Source organism: Mesoplodon densirostris, chromosome 7 (genome assembly GCF_025265405.1).
Source record: "Mesoplodon densirostris isolate mMesDen1 chromosome 7, mMesDen1 primary haplotype, whole genome shotgun sequence".
Taxonomy (NCBI): Eukaryota; Metazoa; Chordata; class Mammalia; order Artiodactyla; family Ziphiidae; genus Mesoplodon; species Mesoplodon densirostris.
Genome location: NC_082667.1, coordinates 120,547,479 through 120,564,496, shown reverse-complemented (window position 1 = coordinate 120,564,496; position 17,018 = coordinate 120,547,479). Strand labels below are relative to the sequence as shown.

At 37.6% G+C, this 17,018-nt stretch overlaps 1 protein-coding gene across 4 annotated transcripts in view; it reads left to right on the top strand.

The window, feature by feature from the left end:
• ARHGAP32 (Rho GTPase activating protein 32) overlaps positions 1-17,018 on the top strand; it is a 267,544-nt gene that overhangs the window by 222,874 nt on the left and 27,652 nt on the right. For all 4 annotated transcript variants that reach the window (XM_060103222.1, XM_060103220.1, XM_060103221.1 and 1 more), the window contains 2 exons: positions 5,013-5,162; positions 12,419-12,521. In XM_060103222.1, coding sequence (XP_059959205.1) covers positions 5,013-5,162; positions 12,419-12,521 — 253 coding nt within the window. The remainder of the gene's footprint in view (positions 1-5,012; positions 5,163-12,418; positions 12,522-17,018) is intronic.

Genomic DNA, 17,018 nt, shown 5'->3' with positions numbered 1-17,018 from the left:
TATTATTAATTTCTGGTTTATCCTTCCAGTGTTTCTCTTTGCAAAAATAAGCTCTTATGTACACACATACATGTGTTTATTATGTGTTATGAATTTATGTGTGTGATGTATTTATTCCATATCCTTTCTTATGCTAAATATACTGTTCTCTACCTTCCTTTTTTTTTTTTTTTTTTTGCGGTACGCGGGCCTGTCACTGTTGTGGCCTCTCCCGTTGCGGAGCACAGGCTCCGGACGCGCAGGCCGAGTGGCCATGGCCCACGGGCCCAGCCACTCCGCGGCATGCGGGATCCTCCCGGACCGGGGCACGAACCCACGTCCCCTGCATCGGCAGGTGGACTCCCAACCACTGTGCCACCAGGGAAGCCCTCTACCTTCCTTTTTGACTTAATATATTATGGGGATTGCTTCATATCAATAGGTAGAGATCCTCTTAAAAAAAAAAAAAAAGCCAAACAACAGTCCTTTGTGCAGATGTATCCATTAATATTCAATCAGTTTCCTGTTAATGCACATTTAGGTTTCTAATACACTTACTGGGTTATTTTTAAAGTAACCTTTTTAAAGTGTTTAAACTCTTCAGTGTGTTTTCATTGCATAAAATCCAGACTCTGTATTATGGCCTCTAGTACTGGCCTTTACCTACCTCTTCAGCCTCATTTCATACAGTCTTCCTTGTTCACTACACTCGCATCTTCCAGTTCATGTATGACTTCCTCAGACCTTCCCTGACCACCTTATCAAGGTATTGGGTTGGCCAAAAGGTTTGTTCGGTTTTTTCCATAAGATGGCTTTAGTAGCACTTAGTTGTCTTTAACTTCATTCGAAACAGTTTTGTTAGATTGTATTGTGGCAGCTGTCATATCAGCGTGCATTTAAAAAAAACATATCAAAATTGGTGAATTTTTGTGTAGCCACTTTAATATTGAAGATGGAAGAAAAAAAGCGACATTTTTGGCATATTATGCTTTATTATTTCAAGAAAGGTAAAAATGCAACTGAAACGCAAAAAAAACATTTGTGCAGTGTATGGAGAAGGTGCTGTGACTGATCGAACATGTCAAAAGTGGTTTGCGAAGTTTTGTGCTGGAGATTTCTCTCTGGACAATGCTCCACAGTCGGGTAGACCAGTTGAAGTTGATATCGATCAAATCGAGACATTAAATCAAATCGAGACATTAATTGAGAACAATCAATGTTATACCACTCGGGAAGTAGCTGACATACTCAAAATATTCAAATCAAGTGCTGAAAATCATTTGTATTAGCTTTGTTATGTTAATCGCTTTGATGTTTGGGTTCCACATAAGTTAAGAGAATAAAACCTTGACCGTATTTCTGCATGCGATTCTCTACTTAAACATAATGAAAATGTTCCATTTTTAAAACAAATTGTGACGGGCCATGAAAAGTGGATACTGTACAATAATGTGGAACAGAAGAGATCGTGGGGCAAGTGAAATGAACCACCACCAACCACACCAAAGGCCAGTCTTCATCTAAAAAAGGTGATGTTATGTATATGGTGAGATTGGAAGGGAGTCCTCTATTATGAGCTCCTCCCAGAAAACGAAACTATTCATTCCAACAAGTCTAATTGGTACTGCTCCCGATTAGACCAACTGAAAGTAGCACTCGACAAAGAGCGTCCGGAATTAGTCAACAGAAAAATGCATAATCTTCCGTCAGGGTAATGTAAGACCGCATGTCTCTTTCATGACCATGCAAAAACTGTTACAGCTTGGCTGGGAAGTTCTGATTCATCTGCTCTATTCACTAGACATTGCTCCTTTGGATTTCCATTTATTTCGGTCTTTACAAAATTCTCTTAATGGGAAAAATTTCAATTCCCTGGAAGGCTATAAAAGTTACCTGGAACAGTTCTTTGCTGAAAAAGATAAAAGATTTTGGGAAGATGGAATTAGGAAGTTGCCTGAAAAATGGCAGAAGGTAGTGGAACAAAACGGTGAATCGTTTTTCAACAAAGTTCTTGGTGAAAGTGAAAAATGTGTCTTTTATTTTTACTTAAAAACCAAAGGAACTTTTTGGCCCACCCAATAGTTTCTTTTTCTCATCACTATTACTGCACTGTTTATTGCCTACCAGCAGTTGAAAGCAATCTGAAATTACCTTGCTGTCTTAATTTAGGCTGTATCATACAGTGGCTAAGAACTTGGGTTTTGAGCTAGACACCTGACTTTTAATCCTGGTTCCATGACCTTAGACATGTTACTTAGCACTCTGTGCCTGAATTTCTTCCTCTAAAAAGGGGGTAATAATAGTATTTTCCTTATAGGATCCTATGAGAAATGAATGGTTAATAAATATAAACACTTATGCAGTGTTGGCACGTAACTAAGCATAAAATAAATGCCGGCTATATGGGTATTATTATTTGTTCATTGTCCTTCTCTCCTCAGTAAGCTCTGACAGCAAGAGCTTGTCTCACTTGTTGCCCACTGTACTCTCAGTTCCTGAGGTACAGGAGGCACTTACATGTTTGTTGCTAAGTGAATAGTAGTTAAAATTCAGTTCCCATCCCTTTGAAACATTCCTGGAAATCTGACTAAAAGAATGCTTTCTCATGTACATCATATGCAGTTGCCAAATCCAACAGATATTTTCATCAAATTCAGCATCAAAGTACAAATGCCTACTTTTTAACATGTGTCTTGGAAGTTCTGGTCAATTATTAAAATCTGACAAAGAAATCAGAAATTAGTCTTATCAGAAACAGGATGGAATTACCATATTTGCTTTAACACAATTATATATCCATGAAATCCGAAAGGATCAACTAAAATTCTCCTAAAATTTTGAGAGTTTAGAAAATGATCAGATTTGAGCCATACATAAAGAAATAATTTTCCAGTATACCAGTAACTACCAGTTAAGACTGTAATTGAAGAAAAATGTTATTCTACAAAAGCAGCAAAAAAAAAAAAAAAAAAAGGTAAAATACTTAGCAATATCCCTAGCAAGAAATGTGGAATGTGTCTTTTCATAAAGAAAATTAGGGCCTCCCTGGTGGCGCAGTGGTTGAGAGTCCGCCTGCCGATGCAGGGGACGCGGGTTTGTGCCCTGGTCCGGGAGGATCCCACATGCCGCGGAGCGGCTGGCCCCTTGAGCCATGGCCGCTGGGCCTGCGCGTCCGGAGCCTGTGCTCCGCAACGGGAGAGACCACAACAGTGAGAGGCCCGCATACCGCAAAAAAAAAAAAAAAAGAAAATTAGAAAACTTTACTGGGAGATATAATAGCTTTAGAAAACTGATGACACACCCTGTTTCCAGGTAGAAATATTGAATATTATAGAAATTAAAATTCTTCCAAATATATAAATATAATGTTAAATTACCATAAAGCAAACTCATTTGTTTTTATTCATTAATCTTCTCAAAATTATTTTAAAGTTTGTTAGAGAATGCTCAAAAATGAACAAAAATGGTTTGATGGCCACACTTTAACAGCAAAGATTCATAACACACAATCTGCTAGCAACTAGGGGAGAATAAAACTCATACAAGTTCAGTACCTTTTAATATACTAATATTACAAGTGTGACATACTTCTGAAGTTACCCCAGTGTGCTATAAATGTCTCAGCAGATAAGAGACCATGTCATTTAACTTGGTAGCAAGGATCTCAGATACAAGCGAGGTTGTAATTTACCCAGTGTCACAGCATGTTAGAGATAGCATCAAAATTATACTGATGATTCTACGTAAACTTTGAGTAATTGGTATAGAAAACATAAATTTCCTCTTTAATCTGTGTACAGTCTAGGATGACTACCTTGTCCCAGTTTGTTCAGGACTTTCCTGGTTTTAGCACTGAAAGGCTCATGTCCCAGGAAACCTCTCAGTTATGGGCAAGCCAGGTACAGTTGATCACCTTTGTACAGTTCATAGAAAAGATGCTTAAGTCTGTAAATAGAGTTTCCCCCAAAATGTAAAGAGAGTGTTTAATCTGGTCAGAGTAACCCATCTAGTGATCCATTTAGGCCACAAGCTAATCTCAGTACACAGAATTCCTACAGGAGCATTCATCAGTTCAAGGGATTTATGATTTGGGTTCACTCAAGAAACTATAGCAGGGTTCAGTAAGACTCCTATAATCATACACAAACCGAGTAGGAGGATTGAGGCCATGTGGCTTAGTGTTCTATCCTGCAGCTAATCTCTGATCTTATGGTAATTTGTTGTATGTTGACTTCTAGAGTAATTTTCCCTGCAGGCTGCACTTCTCAGCAAAAGTCAGTTTTCTAAGGATTTGTTTGCTTTCAGATCTTTCGCGGTTATCTTTCTAACGTATAAGTCAGTGGAAATATCTTACTATATGTAATTTACTTATCTCTTGCCTTGATCTACAGAGGATTTAAGGTGATGTATTTGGTATACTACAGATGAATGTTAATAGAAAATCTAATGCTTTTTCATGTGTGTGTGTGTCTTGTACTTACATAGCCATTAGTTTGACAAGTGTGATCTATATCATAATGCAATGAGAAAGAGGGGGTTGTTTATTTTTTCAGTTTTACTTTCCAGATTGTAAATGTCATGAAAATTTCTAACCACTAAATAAAATATTTTAGAAATTAACTAGAAATGCAGTTTCTAAATTTACACCATTTTAAGTCTTACTTACCATGAAGATCTCCAAAGGAATATAAAACTCAGGTCCCAGTTATCCTGTAGCACGCTTGGGTAGCATTGGGAAGATGGCTGGTTTACCACGCTTGATTTTAAAAAGTCACAAATTATAATACTTCAGTTTGCTCACAATCCCATCAAATAAGGTCACAGGCTGGTGAGAAGAACATGCAAAACCCTGATATTATTTATACAGCAACTGTTTCTTCAACTTCTGCTGAAAATTTCCTACAGAATATAAAGTATACTTGTAATAGATTATTTTGTAGTCAGCTGTTGAGATCTGTATTTCTTTTCACACTAAGTAAAAATGTGACCTCATACCCCAACTAAGGTATTTTCTCTTTATTATTATTTTTTAGTATCTAAAAAGCACGGCAAGCTCATTACTTTCTTACGGACATTCATGAAGTCTCGTCCAACAAAACAGAAGTTGAAGCAGCGTGGGATCTTGAAAGAAAGGGTATTTGGTTGTGACCTGGGAGAGCACCTTCTGAATTCTGGGTTTGAAGGTAAAAATAAAATTTATAAACTCATAATTGTAGTTTCTGACCTCTCCCTGTTGATTACCTGTAATCAATTAAAGTAGATTAGGCAAGCGGTACCTATTCCACGTAAGTTCAGCAGCACGTATTGAATGTTCTCAGGTACTCACCTGAGTTCTGGGGTAACTGAGAATCAAGAGGGGTCTAGGAATGCACTTTGGCATCGGAGATGCTTGTGATCTGTTCAGGAAGAGGAAAACATTCACACAGAGGGTATAGTAGCTCTGCTAGTTTATATTATTTTCATATCTGTCCAGATAGCTTCCTCAGCCAGTTTTCCTTCTCACAGTCTATTCTAAAATGTTTATGTCTCTTTTGAAAAAAAAAGTCATAGTTTTGAGACTGTATATTACCAAGACCAGCCTCCCAACTTTTATAACTAGAAATTTAAATTCCTTTTTCTGTAAATTAAATTCTTATTCAAGAATTCAGTGCTTGGATGAATGGATGGATGTGATCATTATGAGAGAGCGTTTTCCAGTTTGTTATTAGCTTTCAAATATCAATTCAGCAAGTTTTGGTTGTGCTTAGAAGTTTTGGTTGTGTTTCCATTCTTAGTAAGTATGGTAGAGAGGACAGATGCCAATATATAATTTCTTTATGAAAAATAACAGGTTTAATAACTGTAATGATTATATATTCCCTAACTATGATAAAATCTATTCTAGTGGAACAAAGGGTTTGTAGGTGTCATTGATTTTTTCATAGGACTTGTTTTATTTGCTGCACATATTTGAAGCCAAATATCCTTAAAATGAGATAGCTTTTTTAAAAAGTGAGAACTTTGTAGAAAACTAGGTAAAACTACATTTGGTACAAAATGTAAAAAATATTTTAAAACTCAAGGTGAGGAAACTCTGTTGCCCGAATGTATTTCTGTTTGAGGTTATTTGGCCCTTTCAACAAGAGGCTTTCTTAAACTATTGTAAATATACAGGGAGTTTATAATCAGAGCACACTAGAAACAAGCAAGGCCCAAATAACCCCTGAAATTAATCCTTTAGATAATCGTATTTTTCTAACCAAAAATCATGATGCACGTTCTAATGTGTAACACTGTACCGTGTACTCCTGGCTTGGAAGCCACTGCCTTGAGAATGGAACTTGACTTTTTCGTCTGTGTTACACAATGCTTGCATGATGCCTGGCATATAAAAGGGATCTTTGAATGATGGCTGAATGTGTAAAGGGAATGACTGACTGAATAAATGAAGAGAAAAGAACAGAAATGAAACTGAAACTGTCAAGAAAAATAAAGGACCAATTTTTGTCATACTTACTTATACTTCTTTTAGCCATGATTCTAATCTTAAGGGTCATCAGTTTAATTTAAACATTTACTTCCTGTTGTATTGTCATTTGATGATAAAAAAGTACTAAAAATATTAAATGAGTGGTTTAGAAGTGTATTATTTGGAGAGTGTGGGAATAATTCTTAAAGTTATATCACCTTTGGGCTTCCCTGGTGGCGCAGTGGTTGAGAGTTCGCCTGCCGATGCAGGGGACACGGGTTCGTGCCCCAGTTTGGGAAGATCCCACATGCTGCGGAGCGGCTGGGCCCGTGAGCCATGGCCGCTGAGCCTGCGCGTCCGGAGCCTGTGCTTCGCAACGGGAGAGGCCACAACAGTGAGAGGCCCGTGTACCGCAAAAAAAAAAAAAGTTATATCACCTTTTGGAAGAACCATTTTGGAGGTTTCTAATGTTATGTTTTGACTGGGTTATTATTTAATGTGCACTTGGCTGGTTGGTTAGGTGGTTTGAGGGGAAAAGGTAGTTAATAAAATGCCTTTTTGTACTAGGATTTCTTCTAATAATATATTGGGTTCTCATATTACTTTCTTATGTTAGTGAAAAAAAGAATTCAGATCTTTTCTCTTTTTATCTTCCTATACTGTTCTTCAGTTTCTACTCTCTGTTTTTCAAAATGAAAGTTTATGCTCTTCTCTTTCATTTTGCTACTGATTTTAATTATATGTCTCATTAGTGTCTCTTAAAATCCTAAGTAATAGCAATGTTCAGTTATATAATTTTATTTATGAAGCTCTATGATGTGATTGTTTTTTGGACATTCAGTCCTTTTACTTAGGGAACATAAAGTGTAAAGAAACAGTTCAGATGTTCCATGAAGTATGATGTCTGTAGAGGCTTAGCTGTATAATCAGGGAAAGACCTCTAATTACCCATATTTTCAAGTTTGCCTACTTGTTTGGGAGAACATGAGCAAGTATGAATATAATATCACATGGTTGTAAGAATCCCAGGGAAGTTATCTATACTTTTTGACAGATGGTACGTTATTTTTTTTCAGGTTTTTTTTTTTTTTTTGGAGTATAATTGCTTTACAGTGTTGTGCTGTACAATGAAGTGAATCAGCTATATGTATACCTATATCCCCTCCCTCTTGGACCTCCTTCCCACCCGCCCCATCCAACCCATCTAGGTCATGACAGAGCACCGAGCTGAGCTCCCTGTGCTATACAGCAGGTTCCCAATAGCTATCTATTTTACACATGGTAGTAGTGTATTTATGTCAAATCTAATCTCCCAATTTGTCCCACCCTCCCCTTCCCTCTGTGTCCACATGTCCATTCTCTACATCTGCGTCTCTATTCCTGCCCTGAAAATAGGTTCATCTGTACCATTTTTCTAGATTCCACACATATGCATTCATATACGATATTTGTTTTTCTCTTTCTGACTTACTTCACTCTGTATGACAGACTCTAGGTCCATCCACATCTCTACAAAATGACCCAATTTCATTCCTTTTTATGGCTGAGTAATATTCCATTGTATACATATACCACATCTTCTTTATCCATTCATCTGTTGTTGGACATCAAGGTTGCTTCCATGTCCTGGCTATTGTAAATAGTGCTGCAGTGAACATTGGGGTACGTGTGTCCTTTTGAATTATGGTTTTCTCAGGGTATATGCCCAGTAGTGGGATTGCTGGGTCGTATGGTAATTCTATTTTTAGTTTTTTGAGGAACCTCCATACTGTTCTCCCTAGTGGCTGTATCAATTTACATTCCCACCAACAGTGCAAAAGGGTTGCCTTTTCTCCACACCCTCTCCCGCATTTATTGTTTGTAGATATTTTGATGGTGGCCATTCTGACCGGTGTGAGGTGATACCTCATAGTAGTTTTGATTTGCATTTGTCTAATACTTAGTGATGTTGAGCATCTTTTCATGTGCCTCTTGACCATCTGTATGTCTTCTTTGGTGAAATGTCTGTTTAGGTCTTCTACCCATTTTTTAATTGGTTTGTTTGTTTCTTTGGTATTGATCTCCATGAGCTGTTTGTGTATTTTGGAGATTAATCCAACATCCGTTGCTTGATTTGCAAATATTTTCTCCCATTCTGAGGGTTGTCTTTTTGTCCTGTTTATGGTTTCCTTTGCTGTGCAAAAGCTTTTAAGTTTAGTTGGATCCCATATGTTTATTTATTTATTTATTTATTTATTTTTAATAAATTTATTTATTTAGGCTGCGTTGGGTCTTTGTTGCTGCACGCGGACTTTCTCTGGTTGTGGCAAGCGGGGGCTACTCTTCGTTGCGGCGGGCGGGCTTCTCGTTGCGGTGGCTTCTCTTGTTGCAGAGCACGGGCTCTAGGTGCACGGGCTTCAGTAGTTGCAGCACGTGGGCTCAGTAGTTGTGGCTCGCGGGCTCTAGAGCGCAGGCTCAGTAGTTGTGGCGCACGGGCTTAGTTGCTCCGCGGCATGTGGGATCTTCCTGGATCAGGGCTCGAACCCGTGTCCCCTGCATTGGCAGGCGGATTCTTAACCACTGCGCCACCAGGGAAGCCCGCATTTGTTTATTTTTATTTTTATTTTCACTACTCAAGGAGGTGGGTCAAAAAAGATCTTGTGATTTATGTCATAGAGTGTTCTTCCTATGTTTTCCTCTAAGAGTTTGATAGTGTCTGGCCTTACATTAAGGTCTTTAATCCATGTTGAGTTTATTTTTGTGTATGGTATTAGGTAGTGTTCTAATTTCATTCTTTCACATGTAGCTGTCCAGTTTTCCCGGCACCACATATTGAAGAGGCTGTCTTTGCTCCATTGTATTTTCTTGCCTCCTTTGTCATAAATTAGGAGACCATATGTGTGTGGGTATATCCCTGGGCTTTCTATCCTGTACCATTGATCTATATTTCTGTTTTTGTGCCAGTACCATACTGTCTTGATTACTGTAGCTTTATAGTATAGTTTGAAGTTGGGGCGCCTGATTCCTCCAACTCCGTTTTTCTTTCTCAGGGCTGCTTTGGCTATTCGGGGTCTTTTGTGTTTCCATACAAACTGTAAAATTTTTTGCTCTAATTCTGTGAAGAATGCCATTGGTAGTTTGATAGGGATTGCATTGAATCTGTAGATTGCTTTGGGTAGTATAGTCATTTTCACAAATAATGATTCTTCTAATTCAAGAACATGGTATATTTCTCCATCTGTTTATGTCATCTTTGATTTCTTTCATCAGTGTTTTATAGTTTTCTGAGTACAAGTCTTTTATCTCCTTAGGTAGGTTTATTCCTAGGTATTTTATTCCTTTTGTTGTGAGGGTAAATGGGATTGTTTCCTTAATATCTCTTTTTGATCTTCCATTGTTAGTGTATAGGAATGCCAGAGATTTCTGCGCATTAATTTTGTATCCTGCTACTTTACCAAATTCATTGATTAGTTCCAGTAGTTTTCTGGTGGCATCTTTAGGATTTTCTATGTATAGTATCATGTCATCTAATTTTTATGAAAATTCTGTAATACAAGCTAGGAGAGCCTGATAATGCAGAAATAAAACCCTGTCCTCTGAAGTTTTCTTCCAAGGCAAACCTTATGTGTACCTGGGTAAGTTAGCATGCTAACTTGGAGCATGCTTTATGAGAAGCATCTTCTAAAAAAAAATACAGCTTTGTTTTCCTTTCTCTGTTTAAGTAATTATGTCAATTGCCCCAATAATCTCTAAATATATTTTCTTTGAAATAGCTGATAGAAATTTTCCAGCCCCAGATTTTACTATTCTACCTCTCGTTTGCAGAGTAGAAACCTAAGGCACTGAGGTTATCATTGATGGAACAATTTTAGACATAGGAGTCAAACTCATAAAGATACTTTATATTTTGTATTTTGCATATCATTTTGACATAGAGATTGCTTATATTATCAAAGTTAGTCCACAAAAAGTACCCAACAATTCTGCCTGCCCTTTATCTCTCTTCCACATATACATATTCCCTTTCTTGTTACTAAAATTCTTGAATGCTTTTAGAAGTAGAAAGCATACAGCTGAAAATGAATACAGTTCTACATGAAGACCGAGATCCCTATTCTGCTGACTTGGTCAGATAACTTTGTCAGGCTCACAGGGTACTGTAAATTAATTCATTTGCTAATTTTCTACATTGTGTCAAGACAGTACTCCTGGATTTTGAGTACACAAGGATGAACAAAGCATGTTTTTTTGCCGTTTAAGAGTTTGACTAAGAAGGAGTAATAGCTGTATAAACAAATAAATATTAATTCAAAAATGGCATAGTTCTGTGGGCACCTAGAACCTAGTGCAGCTACCTCTACTTGGGACTTTGGGGGATATTCAAAGCAGTCTTGCTTAAGAGTGATAATTCAGTTGGATTTTGAATAACAGCCAAGAGTTTTCTGTAAGAAGATGGCAGTAGAGGAAGAATCCAGGCAGAGGAAATTGGTCAGAGGAAATTGGTTTTCCATCACCTGGAAATTGATGGACTTATAGAATGGCTGGTTAGTATGGTAAAAGATGAAACTTCACTTGGCCTAGAGTTGTGAAATATGGCAATAATAAAATAAGTGCAAATGGCAAAGGACCTTAAAATTCAGGCAGTGTATTTCCGTAGTTAAAATGTGGCTCTGTACTTGGACTGCTTGAGTTAGCACCTTATTTCTGCCATTTGTTTACTGCTTGTCCGTGGGTAACTCTTCACCTCTCTAACACTCAGTCTCCTCTCTGTAAACTGGGGATAATGATAGAACTTCTCCCACAGGATTTCTGTGAGAATGAAATGAGAGTATCCATTGTAAAGCACTAGCCTGGCACCTTATACATGCTCAATAATATACCTGCTTTTTAATAAAATTATTCAAAGCTAAGGAGTCTTAAGTTTTAAATGTAAGTTAAAGGATCTGATAGAATTTAAAAGGCAGGATGCAGGAAGTACAACAAAAGGCAGGAAAACCAAGGAAAAGTCTTCTGTAGTAATAATGATAATATACTATAAGTGAAATACATTAGCTAAAATTATCTTATTAAAATATCTTAATTGTTTCATTCCCCACTCTGCATGTTTCATCCCTAATAGTTTTTTGCACTCCAAATAATGTTCTTCCAAGCCATTCTTTTCATGGATTGTAACTCAAAATGATGAAATGAACATAGCTACTAAAGCCTGTGAATTCCTCATTCTGCATTGCAAGACAAGTGAAGTTCAGATTTCAGTAATTGTAAATTTTTGAATGGTTAGAAAAATGTTTTATCATAGACTTTAAACGTTCTGTTCTAGACCGTTGTTCAGAGAGGCGACCAAAGTGCCTTTCTTTTCTTCCTGCTTCTTGTTAGTGTCGTTCATGACGAGCTGATACTGTCGGTCAGAAGTCAGTAATTTTAATGCAACGATAGGCAGGAAATTAAAAGATTCCACTTACTTGAAATTGCTTTGACCTTTGCATTATGTTGATGTTTTGTTTATTGGATATAATTGGAATTAGCATTAACTATAAAAATGATAAAAGAAACTTTTAAAAGTGAAAAACTGAAGCACTTAGAATAGGTAGTTGTCATGCTGGATAAGCATTTAACTTTGCATATTAATTTACTGTGTATGAAGTTCAGCTGAATAGCTGTATTTTTTTAAAATCTAGAATGGTTTTAGAACTAAATAGTTCACCTTACTTAACATGATCTAAATGAGTCTGTTGCAGAAGATCTGAGAGAAACTATCCTAATAATGTATGAACTCTTCCACTTACCTAAATGTAACAAGATAGAGCCAGTCTTGATTATTTAGCAACCAGTTACCTAGCGTAGATGTGAAATTAAGTAAATATGCCCTTGTCAGTTTTTGTAGTAGATTAATCTCCACCCCTTAAAACTTTAATTTGCAAATTTCATTTTGCTAAGACATTCTCATTTTTTGTGACTTTGTTTCCGCTGAATACTCCCAATTTAATCCATGTCTTCAAAAATTCTCTCTAGTGCCCCAGGTTCTTCAAAGCTGTACAGCGTTCATTGAGAGATATGGCATCGTGGATGGAATATATCGTCTCTCTGGCGTTGCCTCCAATATCCAGAGACTACGGTAAAACCTCATATGGCATTTTCTTTTTCGTTCCTACTGTAATTCATTAAAATGAAACTGTTTCAAAATTAAGTCACTTATATTGATAACCGTAATTTTCCGTAAGATAGTTTAGATAAAGTAGGAAATAATATCCATATTGTTCTCTGTGTATATTTTCCTAAATGCCATCTCTCCGTTTGTAGTATCAGAAAACCATGTCCCCTAATCTCTTCAATACTTGTATTTTCTCTTTGCAATATTTGAAGTTTTTAAAAATTGAATTTGAACCTATGATAACCATGAGAGATGATAATTTACATTATAATAGAATTATTCTTTAGTTAATTACAATTGATGAGAGCGAACTTTCTAATCTCCTTTTACCTGGGCTTTGTAGTATATGTTCAAGTGTGCATGTATTACATATTGCACATCCTCTCCCATTATAGTCTCAGAGACAAGAATAGTGGTATCCTTTACACAGCAATATAATTTTAAATTTTTGTTTAATCTCTTAGATTCTAGTCTATTCTCAATATGTTATTATCCTTTATTTTTCACTGTGGTGCATGATAATTGCTATTATTCTACAGCATTTTAATGTTCTGATTTGACCACAGAGTTCATGTCTATTTTCAGGAATACATGTTTGGAAAATAACTGAAATTGATTCTTTTCTTTTTTTTAAATAGATCTTTATTGGAGTATAATTGCTTCACAATACCATGTTAGTTTCTGTTGCACAACAAAGCGAATTAGCCATATGCATACACATGTCCCAATATCCCCTCCCTCTTGAGCCTCCCTCCCATCCTCCCTATCCCAGCCCTCTAGGTCATCACAAAGCACCGAGCTGATCTCCCTGTGCTATGTGGCTGCTTCCCACCAGCCAACGGTTTTACATTTGGTCGTGTATATATGTCGATGCTACTCTCACTTTGCCCCAGCTTCCCCCTCCCACCCCATGTCCTCAAGTCCATTCTCTACGTCTACCTCTTTATTGCTGCCCTGCAACTAGGTTCATCAGTACCTTTTTTTTTTTTAAGATTCCATATATATGAGTTAGCATATGGTATTTGTTTTTCTCTTTCTGACCTACTTCACTCTGTATGACAGACTCTAGGTGCATCTGCATCTCTACAAATGACCCAATTTCATTCCTTTTTATGGCTGAGTAATATTCCATTGTATATATGTGCCACATCTTCTTTATCCATTCATCTGTCATTGGACATTAAGGTTGTTTCCATGTCCTGGCTATTGTAAATAGTGCTGCAGTGAACATTGTGGTACATGTCTCTTTTTGAATTGTGGTTTTCTCAGGGTATGTGCCCAGTAGTGGGATTGCTGGGTCATATGGTAGTTCTATTTTTAGTATTTTTAATTATTATTATTAATTAATTTATTTATTTACTTATGGCTGCATTGGGGCTTCATTGCTGCACATGGGCTTTCTCTAGTTGCGACAAGCAGGGACTGCTCTGTTGTGGTGTGTGGGCTTCTCACTGCAGTGGCTTCTCTTGTTGCGGAGCATGGGCTGTAGACGTGCAGGCTTCAGTAGTTGTGGCACACAGGCTTAGTCGTTCTGGCTCATGGGCTCCAGAGTGCAGGCTCAGTAGTTGTGGTGCACAGGCTTAGTTGCTCTATGGCATGTTGGATCTTCCTGGACCAGGGCTTGAACCCATGTCCCCTGCATTGGCAGGCAGATTCCTAACCCCTGCGCCACCAGGGAAGTCCTATTTTTAGTTTTTTAAGGACCCTGCATACTGCTTTCCATAGTGGTTGTATCAATTTACATTCCCACCAACAGTGCAGAAGGGTTCCCTTTTTACCGCACCCTTTCCAGCATTAAATTGTTTCTAGATTTTTTGATAATGGCCATTCTGACCGGTTGAGGTGATACCTCATTGTAGTTTTGATATGCATTTCTCTAATAATTAGTGATGTTGAGCATCTTTTAATGTGCCTCCCAGCCATCCATATGTCCTCCTTGGTGAAATGTCTACCTAGGTCTTCCACATGTTTTTTAACTGGATTGTCTGTTTTATTGATATTGAGCTCCATGAGCTGTTTGTATATTTTAGAGATTAATCCTTTGTTGTTTCATTTGCAAGTATTTTCTCCCATTCTGAGGGTTGTCTTTTTGTCTTGTTTACGGTTTCCTTTGCTGTGCAAAAGCTTTTAAGTTTCATTAGGTCCCATTTGTTTATTTTTGTTTTTATTTCCATTACTCTAGGAGGTGGGTCAAAAAAGATCTTGCTGTAGTTTATGTCAAAGAGTGTTTTTCCTATGTTTTCCTCTAAGAGGTTTATAGTGTCTGGTCTTACATTTAAGTGTTTAATCCATTTTGAGTTTATTTTTGTGTATGGTATTAGGTAGTGTTCTAATTTCATTCTTTCACGTGTAGCTGTCCAGTTTTCCCAGCACCACTTATTGAAGAGGCTGTCTTTTCTCCATTGTATGTTCTTGGCTCCTTTGTCACAAATTAGGTGAACATATGTGTATGGGTTTATCTCTGGGCTTTCTATCCTGTACCATTGATCTATATTTCTGTTTTTGTGCCAGTACCATACTGTCTTGATTACTGTAGCTTTGTGGTATAGTTTGAAGTCAGGGAGCCTGATTCCTCCAACTCTGTTTTTCTTTCTCAAGATTGCTTTGGCTATTCGGGGTCTTTTGTGTTTCCATACGAATTGTAAAATTTTTTGTTCTAATTCTGTGAAGAATGCCATTGGTAGTTTGATAGGGATTGCATTGAATCTGTAGATTGCTTTGGGTAGTATAGTCATTTTCACAAATATTGATCCTTCCAATCCAAGAACATGGTATATTGCTCCATCTGTTTATGTCATCTTTGATTTCTTTCATCACTGTTTTATCTGAGTCAAAGTCTTTTGCCTCCTTAGGCAGGTTTATTCCTAGGTATTTTATTCTTTATGTTGCAGTGGTAGATGGGAGTGTTTCCTTCATTTCTCTTTCTGATTTTTCGTTGTTGGTGCATAGGAATGCCAGAGATTTCTGTGCATTAATTTTGTATCCTGCAACCTTAACAAATACATTGATTAGTTCTAGTAGTTTTCTGGTGGCATCTTTAGGATTTTCTATGTACAGTATCATGTCATCGCAAACTGACAGTTTTACTTCTTCTTTTCCAATTTGTATTCCTTTTATTTCTTTTTCTTCTCTGATTGCTGTGGCTAGGACTTCCAAAACTATGTTGAATAAGAGTGGTGAAAGTGGACATCCTTGTCTTCTTCCTGATCTTAGTGGAAATGCTTTCAGTTTTTCACCATTGAGTATGATGCTTGCTGTGGGTTTGTCATATATGGCCTTTGTTATGTTGAGGTAGGTTCCCTCTATGCCCATTTTCTGGAGACTTTTTATCATAAATGGGTGTTGAATTTTGTCAAAGGCTTTTTCTGCATCTATTGAGATGATCATATGGTTTTTATTCCTTAATTTGTTGATGTGGTGTTTCACATTGATTTGCGTATATTGAAGAATCCTTGCATCCCTGGGATAAATCCCACTTGATCATGGTATATGATCCTTTTAATGTGCTGTTGGATTCTGTTTGCTATTATTTTGTTGAGGATTTTTGCATCTGTGTTCATCAGGGGTATTGGTCTATAATTTTCTTTGTTTGTGATATCTTTTTCTGCTTTTGGTATCAGGGTTTTGGTGGCTTCATAGAATGAATTCTGGATCATCTTTACTGTCATTATTCTGAATTCTTTTTCAGGTAGATTGCCTGTTTCCTCTTCATTTATTTGGTCTTGTAGGTTTTTACCTTGCTCCTTCTGTGATGTATTTTTTTTTTGCTTTCTCATTTTTTTAAAATTTTTTTTATGAGTGGGAGTGTATTTCTGCCTTACTTGGGTACAGCTGGAGTTTGCAGGCTGTTGGGTAGAGCTGGGTCTTGGTGCTGAGGTGAGGAACTCCATGAAACCTCACTCCGATGAATATTCCCTGCGGTCTGAGGTTCTGTGTTAGTCCAGTGTTTCAGACTCAGAGCTCCCTCTGCAGGAGCTTTGGCCCAACCCCCGGCTCGTGAACCAAGATCCCACAAGCCGCGTGGGGTGGCCAAAAAAAATAAAAGAACAATAACAAAGTAAAAAATAAAATTAGACTAGGAAACTAACAGATATGTTAGGATATAAAAATAAAAATATAGATGAATCAACATCCAGAAGATACCTCAGTACCACAACAATAAAAAAAGAGGAGGGAAAATGAAAAAAAAAGTTTTTTAAAGGAAGAAAAGGCCTTGGCTGTGGAGGACAGGGCCTAAGGAAGGGTGAGGTTTGGGCAATGGGTGGGGCCTATGTTTAGGACCCAGAGGGCTGGAAAAGGCCCTGGGGGCTGTGGGGGCGGGGGGCTTAGGCTCAAGGAACAGAAGGTCTCAGAGGGCGGGGGACCTCACCTGGGAGTCCAGCAGGCTTCCTGGGTTCTGGTGGGCAAGGCAGTTGAGCTCCTCTCCTCTGCTGCTCTTCCCGTCTGGGAGGCTCCCTCCCG